This window comes from Monopterus albus, unplaced genomic scaffold (genome assembly GCF_001952655.1).
Source record: "Monopterus albus unplaced genomic scaffold, M_albus_1.0 scaffold28.1, whole genome shotgun sequence".
NCBI classification, from domain to species: domain Eukaryota; kingdom Metazoa; phylum Chordata; class Actinopteri; order Synbranchiformes; family Synbranchidae; genus Monopterus; species Monopterus albus.
This window is the reverse complement of record NW_018127908.1, coordinates 2,720,831-2,740,662: the sequence shown is the minus strand read 5'-3', so window position 1 is coordinate 2,740,662 and position 19,832 is coordinate 2,720,831. Positions and strand designations below refer to the sequence as shown.

Here is a 19,832-nt window from a genome sequence, read left to right as displayed (position 1 = left end):
CTATGATTAAAGGTGAAGCCCCAGGAAATTGTAGAACTGGCAAATGTGTTCCTTTGTTCATAACACTTCAAGACCCCGGTCTAACTGACAGTGATAATGTGTTCCTCCTGGGGGCTCAGGTTTCAGGTGCTGATCCTTTAGGGAGATTCAGACTAATTGTAAGAACAAATTCTACTCAGGATCATAATCCATATGATGTATATACCCGTGATGGCTCTCTGAAATCTGATTCATGTCACACTCCTCCGCCTACCAATCTGCAAAGAAAATTGGAGATAGAAACAGGGTTTACACAGAAGAATTTTTGGCTTGATTGGGTTCGAAATGCAGCAGAGGAGGCAGCAGTTAATGGCTCCTGTGTTGTATGTGCTGGACCCCGTCCTGCCCTGTTAACTGTACCTTCTCTCCTCTCAGATCCAAAACACACACACTGCATGCTTGAGCTGCACATGACTGAAAATCCACAAACACCTGCATGCAGAGAATTGGAACATTATTACCCATTGGCACCTAAAGACGCCGTTCCTCCTATTTTTACTGCAGTCAAAAACAACTACACTTATGTAACTAAGGCTAATGTTACTGGAACTAATGTAGGTACCATCTCTCCTGATTGGTGTGACATCACACATAGTCTTACAACATGGGCAAATGCTACACGTCTGACCTATGCCAGGTCTGATGTGTTTTGGTACTGTGATGTAATAGATTACTTAATACTGTTCCTCCTGATTGGTCTGGTACCAACATTATTTATTTCTTTATTTTTTTAATGTACAAGGCAGATGGCAACTCTGCCAACAGAAATATTTTGTCAGCAACTTGATTGCTTTTACATGGTAGAGTGAAGCCAAAATAGGAGCAAATTAGAGCGCTCAGCCATGGGCTTTACTGAAGTAACTGGCACTTCATGTGCGGGGACTTCGCAGAGATCAATACTTTAAGAATGTGATTTTTTTTAAACATACCCTGAAATTATTACCAGCCTCCATGTTTGTTTTATGCAGCGTCTTTTCAACATTTTGCCCTTTGGTTTTGCCAAAAATATGGATTAATGATTGCTATATACAAAAAATATGGCTAACATATAATGCATTCATCATTTTATCCCATAACTTTTAGTTGAAATTGAGTAATTATTTAATCTTATGAGTGGGATTAGATAGAAAATGTATTGTTTTAATCTCTGGTTTTAAGTTGTATTTACAGTCAGTTCCACAGAGCTGCACATTTTGTCCACAGAAATGTAATAATATCTCAAAAATTAAAACAAATCTCAGTTCATGAAAACACCAGTAGCCCATGAAAAACCAAATCAGACAATAAAAGCCCAATTTAAACTGTGAGTTTGGATCATAGCACTGTGAATACAACAGTTGTGTGAGGCTGATTTGTGTAATATCACCTTCTCCCTGGCTCCAGAGTCCTGCTGATACAGCAGCTGTGAGCAATATGTATGTGTGTTGGTGTGTGCGTATGTGCACTTCTGCTTGCATGTGTGTGTGTGTGTCGGTGCAGGTGGTAGGAGGGAGGGACAGCAATGCCCGTGAGCTGAATAACAAATCTAGCATGCCGCACACCTGAGGAGCTGTCACTGTCATAATCAGCCGTTTATAATGCATGGCAGAAGGGGGACAGGAGTCGAGAGCAGGAAACGAGGACACAGTTGGTATCAAAGCTCTGTTTGTATTATGTCTTTTTCTTCTTATACTTGCTATTGCTGCATGCAAAATTGAAATGATGAGGATTTCTTTTGTCCCTCTCCACTCAAATTTTCTTTCTTATCCAATGAGTCACAAGTTGATTAGTTAGCTCTACTTCTGCTGTGCCTTCAGTTTGCCTCCTTCTTCACACCTCGTCTGGCCCAGCAGGTTTGTGTTGGGACATCTCCTCCAGAGAGCTCAAGGTGACACATGGTTCCTCAGGCACAAATGAATGGCCGTGCACCTAGCCCTCTTGACGACCACCATTTGGCCCCCTCACTTTTTTCCCTCAGAGTCACTGAGCAGTGGGTGAAAAGACCCCAACCTCCCAACCCCAGAGCCTTTTGTTGTTTCAGCATGATGCTAATCTATGGTTCTGCTGTGAGGACCACAGGAGTGTCAGGTTGACTTACTTCCAGCTCACTGACACAGTCATTCACTACTTGTATGCTTGTACTGGGAGTGTAGTGTGTGTGTGTGTGTGTCCGTCTCCGTGTGTGTATGTAGCCGAAACATTACCTGTTAGCCCTGGCTGATATTGTTTTTGCAGGGTCAGCAGAGACTTGGCCAAGCTAGCATCATGGAGGAGTAAATCAATGAAACCCTATTAGAAGCTGAGAAAGGTGAGCGAGGTATTGAACAACTGAAAAAGCCCATACTGAGACAAAAAGTGATCCTCAAGACTTTTTGTTTTGTTTGGGTTTTTTTTGTTTTGTTTTTTGAAACTACCTGAAAGTAAATAAAACATCTTTGCCATAGTGACACAAAGGAAAGTAAGCTTTGTTTAACTGTGTAAAACCTGATATTAAAAAAGACAGATCTGAAGGCAGCTTCATTCACAGTTTGGGGGAGTTTCTAAAGCACTGTGTGGAGAAGCATGGACTGCATGAGTCACGCTGATGTATCATTCTGTTTCACTTTTAAAAATTTTGCTCTGCTGTTACTATGACAGGCTTTTGATATCACAGTTTTCAGAAACATTCATTAGGAAACTAAGAACTGTTCACTGCAGAGTTTTTGTTATGTTCTACTGACCCTTTGATATTAGACTTGCTGAATTCCCCAGTGGGGTAGAGCTGTCATGCATCTGTGTGGAGGCCAAGAGTAAAGGCAATATGTCTCATGATCACCTCCTGAGCGAGCCAAATGAAGCACCCTGAGCAACCTGCCACTAACATCTGCTGCTTTGGCTGCAAATGTCCTTCTATGTTATATAAATCCTGTCTTTTTACTGGTTTCAACCAGTATTGATGCGCTGTTGAAGTAAAAAGAGTAAAACAGTAGAACACTTTCAAATGCTCCATGTTTACAGTGAATCAGTTCAATTCAATTCAATTTAACTTACTGTCCACCAATAGAAGAAATTTGTCTTTGGCTCACCATACAAACTTAGAGAATTGAGAATCTGCTGATTGCTATGGGTTGTGGAGATGGCACCAGATAATAATCCTGTTCACATCGACACACGCACACACACACACACACACACACAAAGATATTTATCCCCACTGGCAATTGTGCAGGAATTAGGATCATATTTTAATCTAATTTAATACATCATCTTGTATCAAATCAAATCAACAATTGAATACACAATGTTCTAAAATTTTGTTTATTAGGGGATTGTCATATACAACAATTAAAGATTACATATCTTTTACATAATTTAACTATATACCTCCATTATAAATAACATTTTCAATAATATGGCATCTTAATATTACCTGTTCCATTTATTATGGTGGCATATTAACAAGCTTGCCTTTTATCATACTTTTCATCAGGATTTTAATCCTTTTAATGAACACACTAAACCTCCTTATGCAATCTGACAAACTCAGAAAGCAAGCCAACACTTTGCCACCTTCTTAAACCCAAAGTAATTATTAACACATTTTTGTAATCAGGCTTCTTTTCCATCCGCAAGAAAGCAATCTAATAAATGTGAACACTAAATTCTCCCAGCTGAAAACATTAAGATAACCCCCAAAAATAAAGCATTTATTGAAGTAGCCCCTAATCCTCATTACTTCTGTGATTAGAAAAAAAAAGAAAAAGAAAAAGTCTCATTCCCTGAGTGCATCCAAAATTAAGCTCTTGATGCCCAGTGTGAGACAGAGGAGGGTGCATGGGTGGATTCACAGTAGCAACAGCCTTCATATAAATCCATCTAGACCCCCATGCTCAGACAGGCTGTTGGTCCACTCCTAAATCAGGCAGGCCAGGCTGTCTCGACTAGAGACCTTGTCTCCTTGCAGATCAATAGTGATAAGGGGAAATAAATTTCGAGCCACAAATACTGAAGACACGAATGAGGCACTTGGGTTGCAAAGAGCTCCGTAGGCATGTATACTGAATGTTAGAATGTTACAGGAATATACAGTGGCACTATTGCACACTGAAAATTGTGAGGATGATTTAGTTAGCTTTGTTCATGCTGAGGGTAACAGCAAGGGGAGACTGAAAAAACTGTGATGCATCACTTTGAAAATGATGGTCTCTCTGCATGAGATGAGCTTGTCATGCAATAAGATGAGGCATTATGGTTTCCCTGCATTTTTGTGATGTAATGTGGGTTATGTCTGATCCAAAACCTGATTATAAAAATGCCATTCTAAATGACTCAAATTTGTTTAAAGTAAGTAAGTGCAAGTGTGTCTGTGCCTTTGTATTACTTATATTATGGGGACCAAAACCTGTTAATACACTCACATTGTGGGGACTCGGCTATCCTTGTGGTGACCAGAGGCTGATCCCTAAAAGGAAATCACTGGATTTTAGGGTGGCAACATGGTTTAAGGTTAAGGTGAGGTTAGTTTTAGGCAAGTAGTGGTTATGGTTAAGGTTAGGATAAGTCTACAAGAAATGAATGTAAGTTAATGTAAAGTCCCCACAAGGAATGAAAACACAGCATGTATGTCTGTGTCTGTGTGTGTGAGCACTTGACCAACTGACCTGTCATGTACTGAAGATAAAGCTATTTATTGAAACAAAACTTTTTCGATTTCACCCTGACAGTTCAGATAACAACACCACAGACTTTTATTATTTTCCCGAGACAGGAATAAAAAAGTTTTTGTTGCTTTTCTGTTATTGTGTTTAGAGTTATAGAAATCTGAATAGTTCCTATTGTTAGGATGGTAAGCTCGGGTTTATTGATTCCACCCTGACTGGACCTGACTGGACTGGAATCAATTAACTTAGCAGCAATTGGATGGATTGACATTAAAGCTTCTAAAGATATCCATGGCCTCCAGAAAATCTGTCCTTATGGCTTTGGTAGTGCCCTGGTTGGGATAGTGAGCATGGTAAACATTATACTTGTTAAACATCAGAACACCACCATTGTCCATGGGAGCAAGTTAGCATGCTAACATTAGCATTTAATCCAATCACGACTGTGCCTGAGTTCAGCCTCACAGAGCTGCTAGCATGGCTGTAGATTCTTAGTCTCGTAAAGAATAAAATGAACAATTGAAGTTTTTCTGGTGCAGTCTACCATACAGTACAGTATTTTCTGTATTTTGGTATCCCAAGTATGGCGCACACTTGGTCCTTCTCATCAACTGAATAAAATATGGATGGCCCGACAGCTTCAAGAAATGAAGCCACCTCAACTCAATCATCCCCTGGTGGCTGGTTGCAGTATAGGTCACAAGTCACGCCTCCTCCATATTAGTGGAGGGGACATGAGCCAAACTAAAAACGTAACATAAAACAAGATAAATTTTTCGCAGCAGTCACTTCTGTAATTTTTGGTAGATATTATCATGCTGATGTGTGAACAAGTGATAATTTTTCTAGTAACTTTATTTTCAATAAATTATTTGATGATATAAGAAGAGGTGTATTTCAGGTGATCTGCCAGCTTTGATTTGAGGTGTAATGCTGTCACTCCACTTCTGGTTGCTACTGTGCAGAATCTGGTTGCGTAAAGCAAGATGGCAGCTGCCTTATTTTGTCTTCATTTTTGCATAATAGAGGGAGTGGTGATGCCATGTCTATTGTATATATGTCAATGGTCCATCTGAATATGGTATAATACACTGGGGTTTTTTTCAAAACAAATTAAATAATTTTGAGGATGTATTTAAGTACTTTTGAAATGAAATGATGAGCATATGATCAAGAAACAGTTTACATGCTAATTAACCTTTTGGACATGGTTTGTTTAAAAGAAAATACAGAATAACAAGTGAACAATAAATAATTGAGACAACTGCCTTTTTGCATATATGTGCCGTTACAAATCAACAGCCATAATTTTTATTGCATCACTAATTAAAGATGCTTTCTTCTCTCATTGGGTTGCTCTCAAGTTCAACACAATTTGCCTTAATCAGGCAATCACTCACTATTAGATCAGTACGCCACACCAGAACGCAGCAGGTAGTCATGGCCCCCAGAAAAAAACTACAATCCCTAAATTGTACACACACTTGTATGGGTCCTGTGACTCAGTAGAGTCTGCTAAAGCTGCTGCCAGAGCTTGCAAAGCAGTATTTTTGCCTTTATTTGTCGACAAGGGAATGGCACCAAGCTGCTTCACTGACATGTCTTTTCACAAGAAATTACAGGGAAAACACTCTGTAGTAATGTTCTTGCATGTCTCTGTCACTTTACATACAATACATTATAATCAGGTCCCTTTTAAGGTTACACATTTTCAGTAAAGCAATCATGCAGTATTTTTGCCTAAGACATGTCAAGCATTATGTCTGTGAAAGATGTAACACTTTGACTTTTGTTGCAACTGTGAAAGCTGAAGATAACTTTAAGTAACCTGACAAAATACATGCTCATCATAGATGCACACCATTTACAGCTACACATAGGTGTGTGTGCATGCACCCTGTTACACACATGACTCTATTTAGCCCTATTGTTTGAAAAAGATAAAAAATTGAATGAGCCAATTTGCCATGAGAGGAGAATAATCAGAGCATTACTGTTGTCCTTAGAGATCCTTTATTGAATGCATCACAATGAGACTTGATTGAAACTGATAATGGCTTTGAAGACTAGGTTGCTCTTTTCCACTTACAAATTTGTTCTAAAGCAACCTTTGACATGAATAGGACTGCCAATGACAAGATAATTAGACAACTGTTGAGAAGGGTCAAAATATGTGTGTTTATACCAATAGATAGAATATTCTTCCTTACTGATTGAATGTTGAGACTCATTTCAGAATACTTCATCTGTGTCTCTGTCAATTTACATAAGCAGCCAATAAATTCAAAAGAAACAGGCTGTATGCATGCAATATTGTCATCTACATTTGGATTTGAGTGGAAATGACTGAGGTGTGCATTACACTATGTGAGAGCAGAGGTAGGGCTGTATGATATTCCTGTATCAACACAAAGTCAGCATGAAGAAGTGCCGCGGATTTGAAAGTGCTGCTGACCTCGTCTATTTTTCTTCCAGTGCCATCAAGGCCACCGTGCTACAATGCTGCACGCTGCATCCATTTGTGCAGAGTAAAAGGTGTGGAATCAAGGGTTCCTGCAGGTCACTAGCCCTAGGACACCTCCTCTTATTAGAGTCAAGCACAGTGTCAGCACCGCAACCAACATGCATCATACAGCTACCTCACACATGCCTGCAAAATGTTATCTGTCTACACACAGACACCCCAGGCCTGGGAATATATTAACCACAGTGACCTAAATGGTAAACTTTTCCTCTGCTTACATATTTTAATTCATGCCAAATTCAGGTATCGACTACACACATAGTTCTCCAGGGTCTCGAATTTGATCTTATGAGTCAGGCAACATGATATTGTGTGACTGAATACACCAAGTCCAAATTGGATTCCTACTAACGCCTCCTCCCCCCTGCTGCTGTGACAATACTGATGAAAGATAACCACCCTGCATTAATCAAAAAGATGGAGCATTTTGATCCCACTCTCAATTAGATTACATTACATAATTTTAACAATTTGTACTAAATGTGATATCAATTATCAGCAGGTCATTCAGTTTAATCTCTTGCCCAATTCTGCCACTGCAAATAAAAGAAGAGCGCATTGGATCTCACTGCCTTTGGTAAAACCATGACATTGGCACATGTCTCAATAGCTTTGAGAAAAACTGGCTGTGGGAAGCTATGCCTACAATAAGCTTTTTAATGGGCTAATAACTAAGTTATCTTAACTTTGTACTTTAGTTCTTACTTTGCATTCATTTCCACCAAAGAAACAGTCTAATTATTTTAAAACCTGGAAGATCAGGTGTGCTAATCAATGACATAAGTGTGAAGTACACATGAGTCACTTATTTCAAGAACTACACTATTCCTTTTTCCTGTGTGTGGGTGTGTATGTGTGTGTGTGTGTGTGTGCTGCCTGTTAGTCCTGCGTGATTGTGCCTACTGTTTGTTTAGGATTACAGCTGACTCTCAGGACTGGGTGGTTTGATTTGTAGGAGGAGGGCAGCAGTATCGCTCCCATCACATACTTGCCTGCACCTCAAAATGCCAATAACCTGGAAAACAACAGATTGCCCAGGAGGAGGTGAACCAAAAGTCAAGCCTTGTTTATTATTTGGAGATAGAATAAATATTTTTTCTTGCCTACCAACCTGAAATATCGCTCTGTCACACATGCAATCTATTCCATAAAACCATCTATTGATAGTTAATTAGGTATCATAGCACAAGTGAGGTGACTTAACCTTCATCAGACTGTATCACATGAGAGGATAATGTAAGGGAATTATTTATTGCATATTTTAATAGAAAAAAAACAACTTATGAATGGTAGGCTTAAGTGGAGATGAATGAATAGAATGTAAAATACAAAGTTCCTTAGTGATCGAGTCATTTGTGAAACAGTGAACTTATTAGACAGCGGGGACGGGGGGTGGTGTGGTGGTGGGGGGGGGGGGGGGCACACACTTACACACGCAGAAAGATTTAACATTGAAAATTAATAATTCAGAGGATCAAACATGCAGTAAGCAGCAATTATCTAAGGGCAAGTGATCAAAATCCTCCACCTAATGATCATTAGAGTCTGGGCTACTTTTTATGCAGGCTGAGAGACAACCTACTGCATCCTGAATTACTGATACCTATGACATCAACAAGCATTTTCACAGAGAACCAATAACCCTAGAGAATTTAAATTAAAAAAACACCATAGATATGCAAATAACCCAGTGTATTATGATGAAAACATTATCATTTGATAACTAACTTCAAAATGTTACATTAAAGTCTGACAATCCCTTGTAACAGTCCATAAGCATTGTAGCCTACATTACAGCATGATAAAATGTAGGCCACATAGGTTGTGAGTCACATTCAGGAATGTTTGCCCTTTTTTTGTGTTTCTATGTCAGTCTCGAGTGGGCGTGTGATTTAAAGATAATGTGCATGAGTAAGTGAAACCAGACAATAAGCAAATAATTGGCAACCTCCAACTGACCTTAAAATGTTGAAAACTACTGTAGTGTGTTGTAATCTGAAATGATAAGACATTTTCTTTCACATTCAAGAAGCCACAATATGGCTCATTTAAGTTTGACTGGTAAGATAGCTCAGATGGTGAGCTATATCATAATTGGTTTGCTTGGGTAGCCTATTAAATAATTTTAATCAAGGTATCAAAGCCCAATCATCAGTTTTGCATTTTTGAAAATAAATTGCATGATGAATGCTATTAGAATGCAATCACAATCACATTTTAAAATCCTTTACATACAAAAACAAGGACAACAAGACAACACACACACATGAACATAACTGTTTTGTATGTATAGTGCTATACACTACACTGTGGGATGATGGGAACTGTAACACCCTGCTCCGTTCCCCCTGCAGTGAAATTGGCTGTGTGACCAGTAGGGAGAGACAGTGAGACGAGCGGCTTGTAGCCTAGTGGCCGGGGCTCTTTTTGTCTTGGTGTTGGACTGGATGGGAGGGAGCAGCAGCAGCCTCAGTACCAGGCAGTGCTCAGACCAGGCAGATAGAGGAGGAGGCTACTACATGCTGCCACAGCCGCTACCGCTCCTTCCTTTGTCGTACAGGGACGTTTTTCACCGCGGCCACACGTGAGCCAGAGGGATATTATTTTCTTTTTTTCTTTTTTCTTTTTCATTATTTCTTTTTTTTGGTTACACGTATTTCGAAGGGGACAATTAGGCGGTCGCTGGCGTACAAATGTACTCACTACACGAGGGCAGCGGTCTGCTACTGCTGGCGGTGTTGGCAGGACTGCAGGTAATGTAATGTGTAGCGGTTTCGAGTGGAGTTTCACCGGACACTTTAGGTGTTTGTTGCTTTGTGGTGAGGCTGTTTGTTGACCTGGGAGCCCGGGTCGAGCTGCTACCACCCTCACAAACACTACATTGCATGTTTTTGTAAAATAGTGCTATGTGTGTATCACAAATTAACCATAAAGTAGGTCCAACACGGCATTTAATTACTAGCAAGTCGCTGTTTTTTGTTGTAGGCTCGCGAGATGATGTGTTGTTTAAAACCACGCACGTTTAATAAATTATTTCAGTCTAGAGAATTAACATTTTCAGTGACGTAGCGTAATTTATGAGTTCCGAGCTGAATCTTTTAGTGTCCTGAAGTTGGATGATACAGGCCCACATTAGCCCAGTTTTCTCTTGGTTATATTTAGTTTACGTTTAATATTTATGTAGATGGCTGCAGCGTGTCCCTGTCCCCCGGTAATTTAATTGTCTCCCTGGTTAAAGCAACAGTGAAAAGTATCCTGCTGTAAATTACTGTGGTTGTGCAGGTTATGTATAGCCTATTGCATGCAACAGTGATTGGATAATTATTGCTGTCCAACCCTAAGGATGAATACTGTAGGTGTAATGGAGTGTTTTGTGGAATTGATTTATTTTCTTGTCTATGAGGCTACTTTGTCATAATTGTGCTCCCTGAGAAACAGAGAACAACAGCAGTTACATGTCACTAACACAGCTTTAGCAGCAGAAGTATGTGTTGCACAGGATTACTGGTGTTTGCCTTAAATCCATAATATTGTGCATCTTAGTGTCTTGTTGTAAGTTGCTACAGTTCCAGCTCTTTTCCACCCCCCTTCTTTGAAAGCATTTTCCATTTAAATTCCTCAGATTTAGAATGGCAAGTGGCACTGATGCCCACAATGCTCTTTTTCAGCAGGGCTCCTCTCGTTTTACATTCTTTTCAGAGTACATACAAAGACGCAGGGCCAGGCCTCTTTTCCATAGGACCCGGTCAATGGTGAGGTTGTGTGATGGAGTATTTAGACATGCCTGGCACTAGAGAGTTTCTTCAGCTATGCTCTCTTTGTGATTTCTCACTGTTGGTGTTTTTTTTTTTTCTTGCTAAATTCATGCTGGTGATTCATAGATTTCTCTTCTTTGCAAAATTCACATTATTCTCTAAATCTTTGGTGCTTACACTAAACATAGTTTTTCTTTTCAAAACAAGGAGCCAAAACCATTATATTGATCACAGTCATAGCCTTGCAATGTCTGTAGACGTCAGCAATTGTTATTTCTTGGGTATTCAGACATTCACACATCAGTGTTTATTCCATCGGCGGTAGATCGTTAGCATTTTCTTTTTATTCCCCTGTTCCTGTACTTCAAAGTGGAGTGTTTGTCCAGAGGAGTGTGTTGATCAGAGGGGCTGAGCGAAAATGTTGGTTATAACCCTAGTCTGGGCCCCTCCAGGGGGGACAAATGGAGCTTGTTCTTGCCTAGCCATGCTTTTTAGCTAATGCTTAACCCTTTTGGCCTCATTATCCTAATTGCAGTCCCTGCTATAAAAACAACAGATGCTTTTGTACAACTGTGGGGACTTCAGAATGTGACCAAGAGGTTTTTGGAGGTAATAGAGTGCATTTGTGAAGGTTGATTTATGACTCATTGTAGCACAACCCCCCCTTCCCCCCTTCTTCCTACCATCACAGATTGCAGCAGAGGGCAGGGGCACCCCACCGTGCATGCCAGGCTTCTCTGAAGATGTGTACAAGGTTGTGGTGCCAGATATCACAGAGAAAGGACAGCCCCTTTTCAACGGTGAGTGGTGAAATATTTCTAGTACTGATCCGCTGTGGATGCTTGTTATGTCTGTGTTTGATTGAGTGTGTGTATGTGCCGGCATGTGCCTCAGTCGTGCCTGCGCACCTCCATGTGTTACATTTCAGGGAGGATCAGGACAAGCCTGACATATTTAAACAATTAGCTTTGGTGTAGCTGTGCTGTATTGCAAGTCATGTAGTTTGCCTTGTAAACTAGCTGAAATGTGGTTCAATTTTATATAGCGCCTGTCCATTTTGCTTACATGATTTTATTTATTAATTTTTTCTTAACACAAACATAAGCAGCTTGTTATTCACAGGCTGCAGATTGTGGCTAAACAGCTTCTCTCTTTGCAACTGGCATTTTGTTGAGCATATTAAAAGTGGAAAACCTTGTGATTGTGTTGGAGACACAACCATAAATAACAATTAATTATACACAGATTTAAATACTTATGTGACTTTACATAAGCAAATATCTTAGCTATTAAGCATTCCATGCCTTCATTGATGCACTGGATTATTTCCATTATCATATGCCATTATTTTGCATTTGTATTTTTCTAACGTAACAGTACTACAGTACAGATTTCAACTGTTCTGTTTGGTTCCTGCTAGAAACATGGTAACATTTCCAACTTTGAGACAGTGGCAGTAATAACAGTAATTTAAGTATCTTTCAAAATATTTGTTAGAAGTCCTGTTGGAAACCCAGCTGCTGCAGTTTTTATTTCTAAATATAATTAAGGTGCAGAGAGGAGAAGTACTTTTTTTGCAGTCGTCCATTGCATTGCAGCAGGCATGACCAATACTGCCTCTTTGGAATTTAATATTGGCAAAATGAGAATGCCGTTTCCGTGAAATGGTACGCATGCCCACAGACGGTAATAAAAACTGTAATATATCACCGGTGTGCTATTAGAGAGGTTAGAACCTTGAGGTCATTTGGACCAGAAGACATTCTCACTTGTGTTGGATTTCACAGTGTGTGCCTAAAACTTGCATGCTGCCGTTGGTGTGAGTCAGAGAGGTGGAGGGGGAGGTAGCAATGAAAGAAAAGAAAGGATAGAGGGAAGTGAGTGCTTAGATGGGTGGGTACAGCTTTAACTGGGCTTTATCTTTTGCACAAGTTTCTGTTTGATCCTGCAGGTGATGGATTTCCCTCTGTTGGCTTGTGGATGAGCTGTGACTTGGGTAATCAGGTTCCCTTTTGTTTGCCCTCCACAATACCCCCCTCCCATTTTCTGTCTTCCCCTCCCCCAGTGAGCTGTTGCTCTGTGGAGATTTCCTTGACAGAGAGGGGCACTCCTGTGCCATTGTAATGCAGCAGAGCTCAGCAGCGTGGGATGGTGTTAATGAATCTGCTTTCTCTAATGAAAAGCTCCTGTGACATGTTTTGAAAGACAAAGCCGCCACAGTGTGGAGAGTATGCCCAAAGTTTTTCAACTTTTCTTTCACTATACTGGTTTGAAATATTGTTGTTGACCAGGAGCTGAAGATTTTTCTATTTAATGCTTCTTTAGCTGCATGTAGCAGGCTAATCCTTAATTTTTTTTTCTTGCACGCTATTAACTTTGTCAGTTGTAGCCTTAAATAATCAATGAAAAGGCAATGGGTGAATAAAGTTGGAGTCATTTTATTATAAATATACCTGAAAGTCTTAAGGCATTGGCTTTGTCATGTTATAAATAACCAAATAAGCGTATTCCAATATGCATAAACTTCTCCTTATGTTACTGATGAGTGATCTGCCAGGGTAGTTAGCTTATTTGAAATAGGATCAGCTTGAGTATCAGTATAATACTACTAGCAAGCTAAGCAAAGTGTCAGTAATATGACACCTTTGCTCATGTTGTATTGCCTTTGACCCTAGATATGTGTAAGAGACAGTGGAAATTAGCTGTTGGGTACCTTATCTTTGTCTTATCTAGTTGCAGTCTGTTCTTTGTTATTGATTAAGACAATACAAATCCTGAGACCTCTAAAGCCTGGAACTGGTGACAGTTCACATGTAAACAGCTGGCATTGTATGTGCTAAATTAAAGACATCCTGTGGATTTGATGAAGGCAGTTGTAGCCGGCCAGTTAACATAGTTATTTGACTGTAAGATCGAATCACATTCCTTTTAGCTGGCTAAGTGATATCCCATTGATTTTCAAAAGATTTCTTCAAATGCATTTCTTTAAAGATACTTGATAGAGATGCTTAGAGAAAAGCCAGGAAGGACAATTATTCTTCCATTAAGGGAGGTTATTCTCACTGTTTGCAAATGCAAAATCATATTGTAAGAAGAAGTTAGAGAGGTCTGCCCTTTGAGGGCCCCATGACCTTGCTTTATACATGGGAATATTTGCTCAGGGCTGATACTGAGTGAAGAGAAACAACCAAGCATAGTTATTAATTATGAAAGTAGCTAAACTCCTTAAACATTTGTGTGGCATTTCCTCTTGTGTTGTTTAGTCTAAATTGCATTTAATTTCAGGTGGGCTGTGGCTGTGGGTGGTTTACCACTGGGTGTCTAATGGAAATCTGGTGGCTTTGGAGAGCTGACACACATAGTTTCTTTTCCAGATAAAGCATTTAAAGCAAGGGTGCAGAGTGAGTGAGTCAGAGCATTATTCAGTAGAGGTTTCCCTCCCTAAAAACTGGGTTAATGAAAAGCCCAAAAGCCTAATTGAGCTTAATACACTCTCTTATGCTGCTGTTCTGCCTTCCCTACCCCCAACCCCAACCATCTATTCTGCTTTCATTTTCTTTCCTCCACCCCTCAGCTCTGTGTTTTACTTCCTTTTCTTGACGATTATGCAAGCTGTCATGATAAAAGAGAAGCAAGTTTACAGTCTGCTTTAGCCTTGGTTTAGACACTTTAAACGCCAGCCTGTCAAGGGTCCAGTGAGCTGGCTCCATAGATGAAATAGGGGGGAGGGATTTACAGTCGACCGGTTTAATAATGTGATTGAAACAATTAGTGTTAATGTCAGCAACGAGAACACGAAATGGAAAACTCTCTCGGGCTAAATACGTCTCAGTTTTTAGTTAATCTGTCATTAGGTATACTTACTTCTCATCACTGTTTGTGTAAGGCAGACCTTTAGACAAGAAAAACATTATATTGTGAAGACCAAAATTTTGCTCTGACTGAAGCCGTTTTTATGTCGTTCTGGTTCTCTGCACTCTATTAAAATTCTGATGTCCTTGGGTACAGCTGGGGCCACTCAGATGTGTTTAAGGGGCCCCAGTGTTTGGTGAGACATGACCCTGCTCGACCCTCTCCTGTAAACTGGGCCAAGTGCTCAGGAACTTACTCAACTCTTTTTCCTGCTCTCAGATTGAGAATCAGGTGGTGTGAGTTTCTTGGTGATGCAGTGATGAATTGAACACTAGCCAAAGAGGTTCTGACCCATCACCAGGGAGGCCACAAATGTGTGACACCCCTAGCTCATGTTGTTTTGACCTATGTGGCTGATAATTCATCACTTGGAGAAACGGGTGAAGCCAAATTTCACAAACTGAGATTTGAAGGCAATCTGCATCTCCATTTTTGTAAGTACATAACTATTATTGTCCTTGTGGTATGGGCCAAGGACTATAAGGGACTGTCTCTGGAACACTGCAGAGTTTCAATTATATATAGCTCTGTTGTTTAATGAAATTGTTCGATATAACTTTTTAAAATAGTTTGAAAACAGGGTTCTGCTGGAGCCCATGGTGTCAGGAACAGTGCGTCTGCTATAAAGATCTTTGTGTTTGTTGTATATTAGATTTGCATTGATGTCTGTGCCAATACTGAATAATTCAATAGTCAAACATGACTTTCTTAATATTCCAATCCCTGTTCAAGATGAGGTCCATAAGCACACAGGAGCCATAGTGCAGCAGCACACGAGGAAAATAAAGAACAATATGAGACGCTGTGGAACTCTTCCTTTTTAATAGTATAGCAGCTGCTGCATGTTTCAGATATATTCTTTGTCACTGTGGGACATCAAGCACAATGACTATCCTGCTATTGGTGGGGTTTCACCCCTTTTTAATGCTAAAGCAGCAGGTTCATTATAGGTTTGTGCATAAGAGCAGTCCAGTGCCTCCAACCCCCCTCTTTTTGCTGGTAGTGGGTCAATGAATACAGGGTCTTTGTTCACACTGGTCAATATGTTGTAACAAAGGCTCTGCCACAGTTGTGTGCTAAAGCATCACTACTGGGTTGGGGATGAATTTGTTATATTCTTTGTTATCAGTCTGCATAAATTTATCATCTCGTCACTTTTTTTTTAAATTTATTCCTGGGAGCATCATGGCCTAGATAAGCACCGCATATTGTGACTGCCGGTGGAATCTTGGCAGTATATGGTTTTGCAAAATAACTTGTGATTCAGTTTCCAAGGAAGCAGAGTTAGTCAAGTGCTACTGCTAGTGGTGTGGCCACTAAGAGCCATTTGGCTGAAGATCACAGCTCTGAGGCTATCTCATAAAAATGAAACATTAATAATGTTAGCATATTAGAGCTAGTTCACCCATCTGTGGCTAAGTTGTGGGTGTGGTTTCTGAGCCTGCTAGTTGTCTTGACAGGATAGGTCATTTTCTTTTATATCTGACCTTTTTTAGGTGCTAAGTTCTTAACCAAATCAAAGATAGGTAGACAGGTACTTGTACAATGTCTAAGTGTAGATAAAGTATTTTTTTTAGAGGGCTGACATAGCCCTGGTGGCTTCTCATCACCTCTATTCGTATTGCTGTTATCAGCTACAGACCCCACCCTCTGTCACTGGCACCTAACTGTTTGCTTCTGACATTAAGCAGTGAGGCGTCTCTCTCTAGTGCCTGAGAGTGTGTGTGTGTGTGGGGTGGAGTGTTCTGGGCATATAATTAGATTGTTCTACCCAGATTGCTCTTAGATGAACAAGTGTATAGACGGCTCCTGGTAACAGTGACTTCTGTAACCAGATGTTGGTAAAGGCCTAGTCTAACAACACACGATTTGCCTGAAAATCAACAATCAGACCATTCTAGTCTATATGATATGACTGGTTCAGTGTAGATTGTTATTTGTCTCTCACAAGGTTGCATATAACAACATTTGCCAAACCAAAATGTCATTGTCTATTTTGGTCCACAGGGATTGATACAGATTTTAAAAGCAGATCTTTCACTGTATTGTTCCTTCTCACAATCATGTGGATGTTAAAGGGGGAGTTATAGGTTATTTGGCTCTAGTTCACACCTGGGCCCCTGCATTTGTGATGTAATTGCTGAGATTTTAAACTGATGTGCTTCCATTTAAGAGACTATCAAAGTAGAAAATAGTTATTTATTCTTCACAAACAGTCCTTCCCTGTCCTCCCCTGAAAAGGGACTGAAATCATTCTTAGCACTGTGGTGTGGCCTGCCTGGCACGCTGGTGCTGATATGTTTTATTTAATGTGACGAACACCCAGAAGGAGCCTGAAATGACCCCACTCTGTAATAAGGCCATGTATAAATAGCTGTATTGACCTGACTTTCTGCATATATGCCTCCATATAACTAGGCAAGTGTTATTTTTCACAAGTGAAATGTTAGAATGAGTGTAGAGAGGAAAATGCCAGCCTGCACCCAGAAGACAATACATCAGCAATATGGAGTGAATTATTTACTTTTCTAGGGACTGATTTGTGGATTGCTGTGCCATTTTCCTTCTGTGAGACCACCTTTTTGGGTTGGTAGAGCAAACAGCTCCATATCTCTTTCACAGATCCTGTCTCTACAAAGAGCTCTGTTTGCAGTGTTGCCCCAGCTGTTTGTTGTGCAATATTCCCGTTCAGTTTTGCCCCCAGTTTCTCTCTCTGCCATGGTTGTTTTTCACATTAGGTATAGAGACCCTAATCCCCACATTTCCATCAGCAGGCATATGAAGGGAAGCCACTCCCATCCCCTGTTACTTTTCCTCTTTCGTTAAATCTTTTGCTAAAAAGGCAGTATATTTAGCTTCAGCTTTGTTACTTTTAGACAAGAGTGCATTCGCTGGTTGCCCAGATCCATCCACAGCATTACCTGTGTCACATAGCTGTGAACAACAGACAGTACAAAGCATCATTGTGCGCAGGGTCAGAGTGATAAGCTGATATGGCAAGGAATATATTAGTGAGAAAGTTTCAGCTAATGTAGAAAAATGAAAATTTAACTAGTCATGTGCTTGGCCTTTTTATTTTTGTATGCAAGTGACACACATACTGTATGTCCTGTTTTCAAACTTCCTGCTGTGTCTAACCGGCTTCACTATTGTTCCTCCAACAACAAAAGTGAAATTTGAAGCAGGGAGATATTAATTGACCCAGATAATGTAACGATGTTCACAAAGGCCAATATTCTTCCTGGGGAGAGGCGTATGCCTGCTGCAGGCCACACCAGCTATTCTGTTCTGGCAGGGGCTTCAATTTCAACCCACTGGTGCTTCTTTGGACACTAGCCTCTGATGAGTCACTAGGCCATATCTCATGACATTCTCCATGCATCTTCCTTTTATCCAGCCCTCTATCACCTCCCTCCACCACTCCCTTTCCTGTCTTCCCTTCCCCCCTGCCACATGTGGGCTTTAAGATGGAGGAGATCCCTTGGCTCTATAAGGTGATTGATGTGTGTAAATTGAATAATACAAGGACAGTACTGAAGCATTTAGTGGTTTATTCTACAAATGAGTTTGTTTCTTGCAGTGACCTTGGTTGCTTCATGGCTTCAGTGGTATTGATAATATTTTTGACAAATCGCTGTCTCAGGTTTTGTGAAGCTTGTGGCTTTATGAGAATTTATTACTTTTTTTTTTTTTTACACAAACTTGTGTTCTATGTCTTCATGCCTGTCAGGAGACAGGATATGAATAAAGCTAGGTCCCATTCTCTACTGATTGATCATATCATTCTTGTGACCTGTGGGGTGACGGTTACTTCTGTTTCATGCTAATCTTACAAAATAAAGGACCTCATTATTGTTGTTATTTATAGTAAATAAATCTTTTTGTTTAATCTTGTTTAATTGGGAACATTGCCGTCCGTCTTCCCTCCCAAACTGTTGTCTCATCACATAAGCATACTGTATGTGCCCACCATATTGTCTCAAGTGATCTACTGTTAACCATGCCTTGCTGTCACCAGTGTCTACCATCACCATGTGGGTACTATGATTGACCTGCAGCAATTTCTAGCCTCCATTTTAGTGCTCACTATAGCAGTAAGCAACACATCGCTCTGTGGTTGGCACAGTCTGAGTTTATTTTATTTCTTCCTGTATTTACAGAGGCATTAAAGTACGTGCAGGGTGTTGCTACTATATTTTCTGTAGCACTGCTTACATGATATTTTGATTTGAAAATTTCTTGTTGTAAATTACTATATGCCTCAAGTTGTGAGCACAATGCACACAGTCATATGCATAAAGTGTCTAAATCAAGTGATGTTGTTACAGCTGACATCTTTGAAAAAAGTTTTTATAAGTCTTGACATCTGTCATCTGTCTGAAGGCTCTAATGCACAAGTGGACCGAGTGGAAGTTTATAAGAAAGTGAAAGTTCACAGCGACCAAACTTTAATATGGTTGGAGAGATCAACAAACGCATTTCAGAACTTCAATCACGTAGTCTCCTGCCAGTCATATCACCTTATATTTCATTCTGGAACTCAAGCATGGTTCTGCCTGAAAGCCTGCAAAAAGTTTCTCACGTTCTCCTCTGGTGAGCGATGCAATTTACAAACACCCTCTCTTTCGTCCAATGTGTTCTTAACTCCAACAAGACCTCAGATGACTAACAGTAAATTTTACACCTGCTTTCTCCTGATGTTAAATTTCAGCCGCAGTTCCCTCACAGTGGCGGTAAATCAGGTGCTGAGAGTATGTGTACAAATTTCCATTCTCTCCTCCCTGGTTTTGCGAACAGAAGTGTCTTAAAATACACATTGCATGAGACCCAACACACACATTCCTCTGGTGCCGCGTTTCTTCAGATTCTCTGGTGCGAAACCTCACTGAGACTCCTTAGTAAATATGAACACATGCGATTTCACTGTTTAGTACAAGAAAATGAGCTGCAAAACCTTAGTAAATACCCCCCTGTATGTTCAGC

The 19,832-nt window shown here is 40.1% G+C and overlaps 1 protein-coding gene across 1 annotated transcript in view; it reads left to right on the top strand.

The window, feature by feature from the left end:
* Window positions 1-9,555: 9,555 nt before the first annotated feature.
* The window catches only part of cdh2 (cadherin 2, type 1, N-cadherin (neuronal)), a 66,225-nt gene continuing 55,948 nt past the window's right edge, over window positions 9,556-19,832 (top strand). Inside the window, exons 1-2 of the mRNA XM_020595686.1 lie at window positions 9,556-9,935; window positions 11,629-11,737. Of these exons, the coding sequence (XP_020451342.1) occupies window positions 9,876-9,935; window positions 11,629-11,737 (169 nt within the window). The 5' untranslated portion in view covers window positions 9,556-9,875. The remainder of the gene's footprint in view (window positions 9,936-11,628; window positions 11,738-19,832) is intronic.